This window comes from Homarus americanus, unplaced genomic scaffold (genome assembly GCF_018991925.1).
Source record: "Homarus americanus isolate GMGI-L3 unplaced genomic scaffold, GMGI_Hamer_2.0 scaffold13628, whole genome shotgun sequence".
Taxonomy (NCBI): Eukaryota; Metazoa; Arthropoda; class Malacostraca; order Decapoda; family Nephropidae; genus Homarus; species Homarus americanus.
The window spans coordinates 570817-586394 of NW_024728956.1; the positions used below are offsets into that span (position 1 = coordinate 570817).

Here is a 15578-nt window from a genome sequence, read left to right on the forward strand (position 1 = left end):
ACCACAATTGTCAATTAGTGTCCAATGTGTGGGGTCAGGAAGGGGAAAACTCGACCAAAACTCGTATATTACAGCCGCAACAACGAATGAAAGGAGGGTCTGTATACTGTACTGTGTATGATAGGTGTTTCTTCTTGACTCCAGCCTTCAAACTTTATACTTTACCTGGAAAATACTGTGTACAATGCATGTAGCTGATTAAGTGAAATTTTAAAATATTTTTTTCAGTTAACTGTACAGCTCCTCCCCGACTTACGACTGGGTTAGGGACCCAAATCCAGGTCATAAGTCGAGATGGTCGTAAGTCGAAAATGCTTAAATAATACATAGAAATCTAAAATGGGTGTATCTTTTTCTTCTCAGCACCACAAAACTCTCACTTCTAAGCTTTCCAGCCATTTTAAAGTGAATTACAAACAAAAATTTTGTCAGTACACAGCGCAATCACTGATGGGACTCGAAAATACGTAATTTGACAAAATTTTGGTACGACTGAGGCAAGTCGTAAGTGCTGGTGGTCGTAAGTCGAGTAGGTCGTAAGTCAGGGAGGTGCTGTAGTAATTTTTATAGCAGCTGCTTCACTTAGTCAGTGGACCTTGAGATATCTGGCAATAAATACTAGTTACACCAAGAGATCTTTTGTGGAAGTTGACGACTTTTCTATGTCATATGTGGGGTAGTAGACAGTGGATTTCCAGGTCATAGTTAATAAGAGTTTAAGGAAAGGTGATGGTCACAATATAGTATAGCAAGATGTGCTCTCATGACCAAATGTATCTCTGTCTCCTAGAGTCTACAGTGGACCCTAAACCAAGGTGGCTGGGGTTAATCCAATGATTAGCCATCCCTCCCTGATATCTAGAACCCTTAAATTGTGGTTTGGGAAACTATAGTATCTGCTGATGGCTGAGGAGTAAAATTGTGAAGCTGCACAATGTGCCTTTCATTTCACAGACCTACAGTAGTAACCACAGAACAAGATTACAGATCTGCATCACATTGCCAATTCTAGTCGACATTTTCTTGACCAACTTAGAGTCTGGCCTGAAGGTACCAAAAAGATTATCTGGTACTGTGTGAGCAACAGCAACTTTACAGGACGTTATTTTATAAATTATTGTTTGTGGTTTACTGTGTCACCTAAGATTATTTCCCTTACAGACATAGAGCAAACAAGTGGACTCATATTTTTGTTAGCTTGGATTTCTAATTTGTCTTTAACCCTTTCACCGCATGTCATGCACTTGTCATTTTATTCTGGTTACCGCCAGATGATTTTATTCAGCTTAGGGTAACCTCCCACTGTGAAAGGGTTAAATATAATAAAAAGATGGAGGATTGATCCCAATTTTGGCAGAGCCCAGAACTTTGTGACTCGCATAATAATCTTGCTAAATCTACAGGTGGAAGATTCAGGAGACCATTTGAAATTAGTGACAGGTGTAAAATATTAATTATTTATACCCTCCCATCACAGGAGTGAGTGAAATTCACCTTTAAGGTAGAAGGCAATGAATGAGTCATTACGTCACACTAGCATGTGCACACCTCCTGTGTCGGGAAAAACCTGATAAAGCAGGCGAGTCCAGCCAGAAGAATATTTGAAAAACACTACAGTAGCTGTATTTATTTATATTTCTGGACACTAAGCATGGTGATCAAAGACTGTCTGTATAATGCATTACAATAAAATTTAATGACTTGTGATGCAAAAATACAATGAGCATGAAGATTATTAAAATTAATTTACTAATAAGTTTCATTAAAAAATACTGTACTGTACCCCAAAACAACCAAATCACACAAAAATAATCCAGCAGTTGCATCACAATATTGTCTACCTTCACCTAATCGTATATGTACAGAACTATCTTTATTTTAATAAAATATCTCCTTCAGTTATTGTTCATCTTCCTCCACTCTTGATGCATCAGTGAAGAGTACACACACAAGCATGCAAACACACACACTAAATCTACAAAATATGGGATATAGAGTACTATATACAGTACTGTATTTAAGTACTAACATAGCCTATTAAATGTCTTTGGGTAAACCTCTTATGTCGTATAACTTTAAAACACAGAAAATGACATGTGTTACAAATAGAGATGAATATAATATATTCTATGTTTAAAAACTAAAGTCTGGGTAACTTTCTGTACTAAGTGACTGAGTGAGTAGCTATTTCAGTGACTACTGTACAGTAAACAGTGAGAAACAGAGCCAAACACTTGTGAGGTTGTGGCTTCGTCTTTAGGATCAAAGACTAAGATCATCTTTGTCAGAGAAAATGAAATGGTTAATAGCCAGACTAGTGTAATGAAACAACAAGAATATTCACCAGTCAGCAAGAGAATTATCTACATGTGCGAATAACTAAAATATATGATTTTCATCTCATAATTCTATATTATATATACTTAGTATTAGATACAGAAAAAGAATCCCGTCTGCACTGTTCACGGTATTTCTACACCTAACAAAATATGATCACACAGAATTTTCTTAGATACAGTAATGTAATGTTGTTATAGAGCAGCTCAGCCTCAAAAGTTACACCAACCCCTGATACACTTCATAGTTCTACAGATTAGTTTGGGATATAATTAAAGTTACAGAGTTACAAAATTTATCTAATTCCATTCATTTCATCTTATCTCATAACCATAAAAACTAAACAAACATGAGCCACTCTGAAAACTGAGCAGTACAGTGTATGGCAGATATCTTTTAATGTTTATCAATTAATTCATACTGTACTTACGGTAAGTAATGTACTGTACAGTATACTACTAGACTGTGATGATGCCACAACTACAGTAGTGGTAAATACCCAAGTTCCTGTCAATTCAAATTAAAAGTGAATACGTAAAAAAAAAATATTACATTACTAAACCTTTCTAAGTCAATGAAGTCAAAACCCAATACACTACAGTACAGTACTACAGTAGTTACTTCTAAGAATAAACTACAGTGCAATACTAGTTGTTATTTATCACCAAAGAAATCTCCATATACATTCCTCACCAGTATACAGTACAATATACACATTTATTTACAGTTAACAGGTCATTATGCTTGCTGTCTCTGGCAAGAAATTATCCAGACATTTCTAGATATATGATTTATAATCTCATGTGTGGTAAATAAGGGAAGACCAAAGGTTAGGAAGAAGGACAAAGTTAAGTAAAAATATCAAACGTGTCTATTTAATAATATATCATTTGTTTAAAATATTTATTCTCTGGAGTTGTAGCTACCTGGTCTGTCTACCTTAAACAAAGTGAATATTGACTTGCACTGGGTGGGGGAGGGAATGTGTGGCATCATCTGGCAAGAGGGGAAGGTTTATACGGAGGTGTGTACCTGGGTGAATAACTAAATGGTTGACCTCTTGTGACTCCCGCTGCATTTTCTTCCGTTTTTTTTTCACCTGAGAAATTTTGCATAAATGACAACGGTCTTCTTGACTTGTTGACTTTATCTTTGGTTGTCTCTGGCGAGTCAAAAACCGATCGAGGTCTCTTGAACTTTCCATCCATTTCCTGTTCGTTGTTTCTATCTGCCGCCTTGTGTTTTTTACCGGGTGACAGCCAAGACTTTGGAGGGGTGAGACACTCCTGCACCTGAAGCAGCTGTGCCATAAGAGAAGTGGGAGACCTCTCTGTCTTTTTGAAGGCCGCCTTTCCTTTAACTATCTTTGGGGATTCTGGCACCGGCAACCTTGATGCTTCTACGACACCTCCTGAATTCTCATCTTGAGGTTTTGTAACCTAGATTGGAGATATTTGATCAGAATATCAAAACACAATTGTTAAATCTCTACTGTCTAAGATTACTATATCACTCATGAATAAAAGAAGGGGAACAAGAGGCACTATAAGACAAGAGTACCACAAAAGAAACCTACAGAGACATGATCTGTAACCTGCTGACTCTAGAATCCATAAGCTCCTATACAGTACACTAGTACATCCACAAGGACAATTCTAGTAATGGTATGATAACTAATACAAAATCTGCTGTGCTGAACTTGTTAAAAGTAAAATTATGTCATACCATTACATGTTTTACAAAATATATACAGTGGTCCCTCAGTTAACGAACGGTTTGAATAACGAAATTTCGGTCAACAAATTAACTCCCATAAGGATTTTCAGTTCGACTAACGAACAAAACTTCGATTAAAGGAAATCTTTACGACAAACACGTTTTGTTGTGTGCATCAGCTGATCAGCTTGTCTGCCAATACAGTAATTGGTTCGATGTTTACATTCGTTTCCAGTGAAGTAAATATCAAGAAAATTGGTCTCTTGAATATTTTTGCCTTTTTTATATTAAAATTATTGGTCAATCTGTAATTTAGTTTACATATTGATAATATAGACAGTACAGGGAACAGTTTTTGTGTGCCCATCAGCTGATTGAATCACCCAACAACCCTTCTCAGTTTACCTTTGTTTACAGTGGAGTGAACATCGATTTTTGCATTTTTACATGAAAATTATTGGTCAGTCTGTATTTAGTTAACATATTGATAATATACAGTGCAGAAATTATTATGAAACATGAAGGCATTAGAATCAATGCACTCTGTAAAGAATATGGTGTCATCATCAACCTCTACAATCAGATGTTTGATATGTAAACAAAGCTGCCGGTAATATGACATACACACCTCAAAGTAAGTTAAAATACGGTATTCTATTGGGTTTTTTTATTATTGTACAGTATACTGTACAGTACAGTACTGTACTTAGTTTATATTTAATGTTTTGTTAATTCTATTACTGGTATACAGTACTTTGTATGTACTTTTTCTGTGAGTTGGAACCAATTACCCAATATCCCATTGAAATAATAGATTCAGTTAACGAACGACTCTGTGGAACGAATTGTGTTCGTTAACCGAGGGACCACTGTATATAATAAAAAAAAACAATATATAAAACTCAAAATATTGATTTGTAGTATAAATCTGATAAATCAACTGTTTTATACCACAAACAATTGTATCTTGACTATTTCACAAGGGCTACCGGTATTTATTTTTTGTATCGGGGCACAGGTGGATGCATTGTGAGTAACAGCAGAGGACTAAGCAACAATAAGAGAGAACCAAGCCATAGAGAGAGAGTATGAGTTAAAGAGACTTTACTGTAATGTTAATTAAGGTGAACACTTGATTTATGGAAAGTAATTGCAGTACCAATGTCAATCTTGTAATTAAGACAAAACTATTTCCATCATAAAATAATGTTTGTTTGTTAATGTATTCTATTACTTTTACCTTAGAAAAATAATGTGAGATATTGTATGTATGGCACAAATAATTACTATCCATCAGTACCGCAACTTACTACAGCAGTGTCATCATACTGTACTGTACCATACATTATTACACTGTACAGTACATGTATTCCCATGCCTAGACATATTTTTTGAGAGGAATTACAGCATCATAAAATGACAACTGAAAGGTATGTTCCTACAATTATCACACAGGGTATTTAGAAATGTCAAATGAGTTACCTTAAGAGCAATTAGATGGTCTGGGTCTCCCTTAATAGTTAACTTGCGTAGGGCCGGCCTCCGCAGTGGCTTCCTGGAGCTGGAGTCCTTGCGAAGAGTTTTTCTTTTATTAACTGCTTGTGTTACAGCTTCTGTCAGCATAGAAACCCACTCACCTCCCGCTGTCTTGTCACGACTGTACAACAACATGTCTTCTGATTCACATTTGACCTGCCAAAGGAAGGAAGGAAGGTTGTTATGGTGCTGATTAAAAAACAAATATGAACCAAAAAAGATGTCAGAAGTGAGAAGAATAACACAAGTAGTTGAGTGGAAAGAGAGAATCTTAGTGATGTGAAATAAGTAATGAATAAAACACTTAATAATGCTCACACACTTATTTTGTCCCTATAAAAAACATTTATAAAGAGTCAATGAGCAAAAGTTGTGATGTAATGACTTGATGCAGTATGTATTATACAGACCAAATAAATCCGCATGTACAATACAGTGACCCCTCGTTTAATGAACACCTCGGTTAACGTAATTTCGATTAACGAACTGCCTTCCATAAGGATCTTCAATTCGGTTAACGAAAAATTCCAAAACACTTGGCGATTCTTCTGAGCAGGACCTCCAACATGTTTAAACACGTAGGAACCAGCTTTGGTATCAGTCATAATGCATTAGTAATCGGTTCTGGGGTTTAAATTCCTTATATTTTAGTAAATGTCAAAGTTTATACTATTCAGCCAATTTTAAAGTTTAATATTTGTTCAATTTTTAGTCGATTTTAACAATTTATTCAACAAAATTGAGTAAAGTGACTAGTTGTCTACGGCGGCATCCAACCTGCTTGGCAAACAGGCGTCAGTCTCACCTCCTGTGTGTTTCACTGGGCGCTTATCTTACTTATGAGACTCTCTTCCAGCTAAATACTTTTCTGTGTTTCCAAAGCAAATTAATAGTCATTTGAAAAGTATTTTACGTGACAATATATAGTGCACGGGTGCAGTATTATTTTAAAAGAAATATTCTTTATTTGCAACTAGTTTAACTTTGAAAAATGCGTGTTTGCCCGTGTTGAATCCGGCATGGGGCCCTAAGAAATCAGAAAAAGCCGTTCAATCAATTAAAAGCGAAATAATAAAAAAAGCAGACAAGAATATTAAAATAAATCACGCTGCAAAGATAGCATACGGCATCAACTTTATGTCGACAATTCTTGCCTAAAAACAATTGAGAGTGACATTGAGAGACAAATCTGGAGTGTTTAAGTAGATCCTAATCGTAGAAACTAAGGAGGTTACTTATCATCTGGATTAGGGAAAAACAGATGAAAAGGTGATTCAGTTCTAGTGATTTCATTTGTACAGAAAGAGCCAGAAATTATATGAACATTTAAAGGGGCACAAGATCAACACAGTTCTATTCCAAGACAGAATTTGAAGATTTTTCAGACTGTGAAAGGCTGGTTCGAAAATTTAAGAAAAGTGACATTTTCCAGTCATTAGGCATGGTAGGCCTGCTAATTTTTGATAAGAAGGGGCAACAAAGTTTTTAGTTAGTTTAAAAACTGATGGAAGAAAATTATCTTCCACAGCAAGAAGTGTTCAATAATAAGGACAGTGAGCATTTCTGGAAAAAAAGATGCCCAAAGACGGTATCACCAAAGATGAAACCTCAACACTGGGCGCAAAACCCGCGGCAAATCTCCATCTATAGCTGGTGCCAGTAGCTTCAAGTTCCATTCCAGAAGCCTATGCTTTAATCTCTGCTCTGAAAACCCCAGGGTGCCAAGCAACCAGAAAGTGGTAAAACAAAGCTTGGAGTTGTGGAGTCCCAGCTGCCAGGCATGGGTGACAAGACAGGTGCTTAATAAGGTGGAGGCTGTTGATGTGTTTTGCCCCTCTGCCAAAGCTACTAACCACCAATAAACTTCCCAACACAGGGGCTCTTCTCCTCATGGATGGCTCCTGGTCATGACCCTGACCTTGCTGCCCAGAAATTTGGAGTATCAATTTGACTTTGTGAAATTGTTGTTTTTGCCTCCAAACACTTTACATCACTCATACATGGACCCAGAATAGCAATCAACAACTTCAAGTTGTACATGAAGAAAAATGTTTGGGAAGTGTCATCAGGCAACTTCACAGTCTGAACTAACGCAAACAGTTCTGGAGCCACAATTCAACGTCCTGGAGCGCATAAAATTGATTGTGTCATCATGGCAAAGTCTCCAATAGAACCCTCCATTCTTCATAGAAGCCTGTGGCCATCAATAGTCCTGTGATTTTGAGAGTTGAGGAGTGATACAGAGTTGGATGAGGAGATTGTGTCCATTAGTCAGTCATTGGGCCTTGGAAGTGGAGGGAGAAGGATGTGGAAGAGCTTGTGATGTCTCTCATGAGGAGAACTCCTGATGACTTGAAGGAACTGGATGAGATATTCTGGTGGGGCTGACAGTGGTGAGGGAGGAAATTGAAAGTGATGACCATATGTCCGACTAAACAGTTGAAAGATGTGATTTACCACTGGGAGAAGTTCAGGGAACTGGCTTCAAAGCACCCAGAAGTGGAAAAAACTGAACTAACTTTGTGTCATGTTGAGGACTCAGTGGTCTCCTTCTTTAAACATAAGTTAATGGTGAGGAGGACAGGTGCCCCACAGACCACAATTGACACTTTCTTCAGTAAAAGGCAGAGGGAACAAGATGCTATCCCTCAGCCTTCCACTTCAAGAAGGAGAGAGGATGTTCATGGTGGAGAATCTGTCAGTCCATAGGTTCCTGACATTTTCATGGAAGGTGACTCACCTTCCAAGAAGCAGTAAAATGCTTCTCCTCCACCTCCACTTCCTTCTCTTCTCCCTTCTCCTCCTGCACCTCCCACTTCAAATGCACATCATCATCATCATCCAGGAGCCTTCTACATACACACCTCAAAGTAAGTAAATTTTTCTGCCATTTTTGTTGAATTTAGGAAATTTTTGGTGAGCTGGAACCAATTACCCAAAAACCCATTGAAACAATGGTTTCGGTTAACGAACGACCTTCTGGAACGGATTGAGTTCGTTAATGGAGGGAACACTGTACTAAGACATTTTCCACACAATACATGAAGGCCGACCACACACTTAGTAATAGTATTATTGAAACCTACATCTCACATTACCTACTGTGTTATATACACATTCCTTCATTCTAGCCTCCCACATTTTGTTTCTTTTATTAATTTCTATTGTACGTACACTATTATAAGTGCCATTCTTACCCTAAAAAGGCCCTGCTGACCACTGCCCAAAACAGAAATAATGGAACAGTGTCGGAGAGGCAGCAGGCAACAACACTCCAACGAACGGGGCTTGTAGTCCACGTCCAAAACGTCACCAGAACTGTAATACAAAAGTACCATTACTTACCCCATTTATAACACACACATAGTCAAAACAATGCCAATCTCCTAAAAATGTAGTCAGCAGCAGATTCTGTTACATAGTTCAGAATAATATCTATCATCCCAACACAAGTGCAAAAAATGCTAAGATCTAAGGAGTTGAGTGCAACAAACAGGGCATGTAATATGGCTGTTCTGATTATGGAGTAGCATGTAATTCACCCAAGCTTGTCTCATCACCTAATTACAGATATCAACAACTAAAAATTCAATATTCCATTTCTGTAATGTAAGTAAAATGACCACTAAAACAACCCACATTAACTGAGGCTGTGTGAGGAACAAGCTAATATTATGTATGAAACAATGAGAACAATATAATTAAGATAAAAGCAAGACCTTAGACTAGTTTTACCCTTAAATTTTCCCTCTGAGTGATATTGCCATATAGTGAACAGTAAATATCTGGAACCTCCTAATTAAAAACATTTTTGTTGGATGGTGTAACTCTCTTATATCATAGGTTCACTGATTAATGTAGCACTAACACATGCAGCTTAGCTATGCCAAACAGGATTTCAGTAAGTTTATTCTCATAAAGTGACCAAAACTAAACAATCTATCCCCTCCAAATAATGAACCCCTATACAAGTATTCCCAAGCTTAATGATAAAGTACACTGCACTTAGTAAGTGGATGAAGAAGAGTAAAAATAGCTTGCAGAAATAAAAAGAAAATAAATTGATAAAGTACTGTACTGATATAATGTTGTATACAAAAGTGAAATAAAAACATAAAGGTAGGGATGATATACTGTACCTGGTGGAGGATATACTGGCAAGACTTGCTGTAGGTAGCGTGGTGTACAACAGTATGTCTGTGAAAAGGAAAAACAGTCGCGGCTGCGAGTTGTTACCATTGCGAGACACCTGGAGAATAAGAGATAATAAAATTTTATTACCCAAGTTATAAAGGACTTACTAAGTGACGCCTTTTTTTTCCATCGCTCTTCAAAGATCTTTCCAAATTTGGAAGAGGGAGACTGGAATCAACAACAACACAGATTATTTCTCTTTCCTTGCGATTCATTATTTCCAATAGTTGACAATCCCTTATCCGAAATCCTTGGGGCCAGATGTGTTTCAGATTTCGTAATTTTTTGGATTTCAGAATGGTTAGCTTTTTCTTTTTTTATATACAGTATATATACAGGGATCAACCCAACCGGGCACAGGTCACTAACCCACATGGCCTGGGGGGAAAAATGTACTAATAAAAATAATAGTACTGTAATAATAATAATTCATAGATATTGGTCGTGTTTCTCACTTTTGATCTTTATTTCATTCTTGTATTTCTTTATTATTATTATTATTATTTTATTAATACAGTAAAAGTCCAAAAATCCGGACCACCCGAGAATCCGAACTTTTGGAAAACTAATTATTATTATTTTTTTTTAGTGGGCTTTTGTGTGTATGTGTGCATGCGTGAGCGCCACAGCTGCACAGCGACAACAAGCGACCACGTGGTCTCCACTTTAAAACGAGCAATCAAACTGTGACAACATACCATATATACTCATCTATAAACCCCCCCTCGTTTATCTGTCGACCCTGATTTTTTGACCAAGAAATCGTTAATTTATGATATTCCTCGTTTATAGTTCGACCCACGTTTTCGAGGGTAAGCGAACAACAAAACCTTCAGTAAAAACGCTCTACGTCCTATAAACTGAAACACGAGTGCCGAAGGCAAATTGTTTACCATTTACTATTACAACACTTTACACTGAAACGCGGGTAGTTTCAACAAAAATATTGTATATTTCCATTCAAGTATTTATTCAAGTCAATTAGGAGGGAATATTATTGTAATACAACAGTTTTTTAACTAAACCATTCGAAAAGTGGTTACGGTAACATCTTTTGAACGAACGAAAGCGAAAGTCATTGTTTTCGTCACGATTTTATCCCACTTTCCACTTTAATACGTACGTCATTTCAGCAAAAATATTACATTTCCGTGAATGTAGTATATCAAGCACAGTATGAATAGAATATCATTGTAATATAACAGAATTTTAACCGAAAACTATTAAAAAAACGAATAACATCTCAAGAACATCGGAAGCTTAGGTAAAGTCTTTTGTTTTCGACATGTATTTTATCCTATTTTACATTGAAATGCATCACGTTTCAGCAAAACTACTATTTATTTCCGAGAATATATTCATTCAGGCGCAGTTTAGGTAAAATATACGTGTGATGTAATAGTTTTTTAACTGAAAACGATTCGAAAAACACGTACCCTCTAGCCCTGTTCAAGGAGAGGACTGGGAGAAGAAGCTGTTTGGTGCTGCAGATGATGACAAAGAAAATGATTTTGATGGATTTTAATGAAAATATTCAGAAATATGGTATCGTAATATTTATTCAAGTCAATTAGGATATTATTGTAATACAATACAACAGTTTTTTAACTAAACCATTCGAAAAGTGATTACGGTAACATCTTTTGAACGAAAGAAAGCGAAAGTCATTGTTTTCGTCACGATTTGATCCCACTTTCCACTGTCATACGTATGTCATTTTAGCAAAAATATTACATTTCCGTGAATGCATTATATCAAGCACAGTATGAATAGAACAATATTTTGAGTCTTACTCTTTCCATTTACAGACTACTGTACAAGCCCATAATAATGGCTCCTAAAGTAGATAAACTTCGTTGTGTGAAGAGAAAGAACACGTTGAAATTGAGTGACAAACTTGAAATAATCAAGAAACTAGTACGTGGTGTGAGCAATACTGTTCTAATGGAAAATACAACATTGGAAAGTCTACAATTTATGATATCAAAAAGGCAAAGAATAAAATTCTAGAATTCACAGCTTTTTCATTAAAACTGCTCGTTTTGATAAATGAAGCATGCTATATTTGCGAATGAATAAACTATCAAAATGTACCTGTTCATCTCTTCTTTATTCCTCCTTAAATTTTAATTTTAAAAGTACTGCCTGAGAATCCGGAAAATCCGAAAATCCGGACCGACCCAATCCCCAAGCAGTCCGGATTTTTGGACTTTTACTGTATTATTATTGTTATTATTATTATTATTATTATTATTTTATTAATATTATTATTGTTATTATTAATATTATTATTATTATTATTTTATTTTTGTTTGCTTTATTATATTTTTTACTATGAATTATTATTATTATTATTATATTTTCGCCCCCCAGGCCCCGATGTGGGTCGGTGACCTGTGCCCAGGTGGGCTGATCCCTGTATAAAAAATAAATACATAAATAAAAATAAATAAATAAATAAAAATTACTCCACTGCAAAACTTTTGTTTTTTGTTATTTCGGATAAGGGATTGTCAATCTACGATCAAAATTTTTTTCTGGTTTATTCTTGTTACTTCATAAAATACAGCATCATGCATATAGAAATCATATTTTGAGCATCCTGTACATCTGCTCGTATGCTCACCCCAGACTTCTGATAGATGTGTCCAGCAATAATTTATCCTTTTTGATTATGGCATTCCTAAAATGATTTCAACACAACAGGCCACCACGTAAGTTTCCCCACATTTCTTTCTGCAGTGCTGTACTGGTTCTCAAATACTGTATAGGCACAAACACACTCCCTTGTTCTAGTTCTTTACTGTCTCCACTAATCTCAATTAACCACAGGAAACATAATTTCTGTGAAAACACAACAGAACACCTTGGCCATGCTACTTTCGACACACTATCATCTAAGGATCTGTGAAGTGTGTTGTGGCCAGGGTGTGGGAAGGTAATTTACATGAACTGGGATGACATAAGACAGACAAGTTGTCCTACTCCTACAATAGTTGGCATCATAACTACAACATATCCTCACAAAACTACCTTGTGGAGGACACCTTCTTTAAGGAGGTGACGTCCTGGGGCAATGATGCTAGGTAGGGTACGCTTAAAGGCACGCTGGATCATCAACATTCGTTGGAGATTCTCCGCTTTACTAATGCTGCGGTTGATATGTTCTGCCACCTCACCCACCTCTCCTACTGCCTCTGTAACAAATAATCAAGTCACATTACCAACAAAACTAGTGTGTCATCCTACCAAAGTCGTAACAAGTACAAATTAAGTTTATAACACAAAGTACAAACACCATAATAATCATTATATAAAAATATTACAAATACTGAAGAGGCAATACTTATTTCTGATGTTATATTAACATACTGTAGTAATGTGCAATGGGTGACAAATACTTAACACTACACTGCTGTGTGACACTAGGTGACTACTTTGACATGTTGAAGCTTACCTCTACAGTTACTGTGTAGTGCTGTTACTCTACTGAAAGACACTACAGTACTTACGTACAGTTATATAACACCACTGAATGATGCTACAACATGAAAATTCCTTAAGATGCTGCATGACATCACTGAGTGACAAAGGAGTGTTTTATAGCACTAATAAAGACAGTGATATGTAATACCTACTGTGTAACACAACTAGGATGGCTGAAACTTACTTTCAATACTACTATGGTGTGGGTGATCATCAGGGGTGTGTCTGAGCAGCTCCCCCAGCAGTAGGCGGTACCGTGGGATGCGCTGCACGGGAGTGATGAGTAATGAGGGCAGTTTGGCTTGAACCTCAGGTCGGGATTCTGTTCCCGTAAGCCATGACCTTAACTTGTCGCTTCGTCTCTCCCACTCCTATAAAGACAACTATCAAAGTAGTCTCCTTCATATATTAGTCATCTCTATATCAAGAGTATAAGACATGTTGTACTGTATTCCAACACATTCTAGTCAAAGATTTCAATAAAAAATTACTTTTGAAAGCATCAAAAGAATAGGAAAAGTATTCAATGGAAAAGAGTCCTGGGGGGTGTCTGTTCAGATACATGTTAAGGGTATCTGAGGGTCTGATATTTGTTTTATTATTCAGTGTTCCTCCGCTTATAAAGCCTCTTGGGCATTTCATTACGGTAACTCACTGGTAATAATACACGGTGAAAGGTAAAAATGGAGTACAGTACTGATTCTGATATCTCTTTTTATGATAGAACACAGTCGTGATAACTGGGGTGTTGTATGTCCTTAGACATTCCCTCATAATGTAAGCCAGCTTTGCTCTATGTATCCATTCATGATACAGTACACAAATAGTACTGTACATTGAAATTCTTCCTTCCTTGCGACACCGTCCACCTGACTGGGCGATGAAGTCCAAGATGATTGGAGAATGAGGGAGAGATCAAAATTTATAAGAAAATAAGGTTATAGTTGAGAGGAGGAAGGGGTTGATGTCAAAGGTGATTGCAAGAGCACACAGGGACTAGGTAAATCCCCTTACATGAATTTGGCATCATTTTGGAGAAACAATGTTTCTAGGTCATCAGCAAAGGCAATGGTCTGATGTCTGGTCAACTGGAATGGAAAAGAAAAAATAGAAAATGATATACACTTACCAATAAAAGGTTTATAGCTTGCTGATAGTTTTTGGCATAAGAAGAGTACACCTTTAGAAATGGAGCCAAATGCAGGAAGGCAGCACCTACATTTTCATTTTCAGACGCCAAGGCCTTATACAGTTCTTCATTCATATGTCGCAGGGCAGCAAGCTCACCAAATATGGCTGCATGGATATCTCCAGGCAGGAGACATTTCTCTAAACATGGCCTTGCGAAGTACTGAAAGTTTCAGATGATGAAAACTTCACTCTGCACTGTCATGGATTACTTGGAAACTTAAGTCCTATATGAAAATTGTTTCAGGCATCACAGTTACAGATGCCAACTGATGAATAATAATGCGATAAAAGAAAAGCAGCATTCTCTCTCATAACACGACAAATGTTACCAGACTCTCTAACATCTTACTGAGGAAGCAAAACTTCCTAAGACAAAATATTTTGTAAAAAAAAAAAATAATAAACTTCTTAAGAGTAAAGACAATTATGAAGATAATGCAACTTACAGTGTCAAGGGTGTGAAGCTGTTTGAGATAAGTTTCTTCAGTTAAGACTATCTCCTGTACAACCTTGCTGCGTAGGGACTCATTCATTGTCACCCTTCAAATGAGGGAATTAAAAGGACAAATATTAAACCTTGTACTGTATTGTACTGTATATTAATTTAGATCTATCCAAAGCATTTTTTTTAACATTAGGTAGGAAATTATCTCGATATAATTTATAACATGATGAAACTATATTAAATATCCAAATGGTTATACAGGTTGACAACCCTTAATCCGAAATTCCAAAAACTGAAAAGCTCTAAAAACCGAAAGTTTTTTTGTGGGGCTTTAGCCCACCCAGGCACAGATCACTGACCCACATCGGGGCCTGGGGGGGCGAAAATGTAATAGTAATAATAATTATAATACTGTATGTATGTGTGTGTGTGTGTGTGTGTATATATATATATATATATATATATATATATATATATATATATATATATATATATATACACACACACACACACACACACATATATATATATATATATATATATATATATATATATATATATATATATATATATATATATATATATATATATATATATATATATATATGTGTATATATATATATATATATATATATATATATATATATATATATATACACCTAGACCCCGACTT

The 15578-nt window shown here is 36.2% G+C and overlaps 1 protein-coding gene across 1 annotated transcript; it reads right to left on the reverse strand.

Moving 5' to 3' along the window:
* Positions 1 to 1616: 1616 nt before the first annotated feature.
* Positions 1617 to 15193, reverse strand: LOC121866265 (putative protein tag-52). Its single transcript, XM_042365886.1, has 8 exons — positions 14907 to 15193; positions 14399 to 14620; positions 13454 to 13640; positions 12817 to 12980; positions 9729 to 9838; positions 8787 to 8907; positions 5536 to 5745; positions 1617 to 3776 (listed from the first exon to the last, which is right to left on the reverse strand). Exons 1-8 carry the CDS (start codon positions 14991 to 14993, stop codon positions 3330 to 3332), a joined length of 1548 nt encoding a protein of 515 aa, XP_042221820.1. The 5' UTR covers positions 14994 to 15193; the 3' UTR covers positions 1617 to 3329.
* Positions 15194 to 15578: the final 385 nt, after the last annotated feature.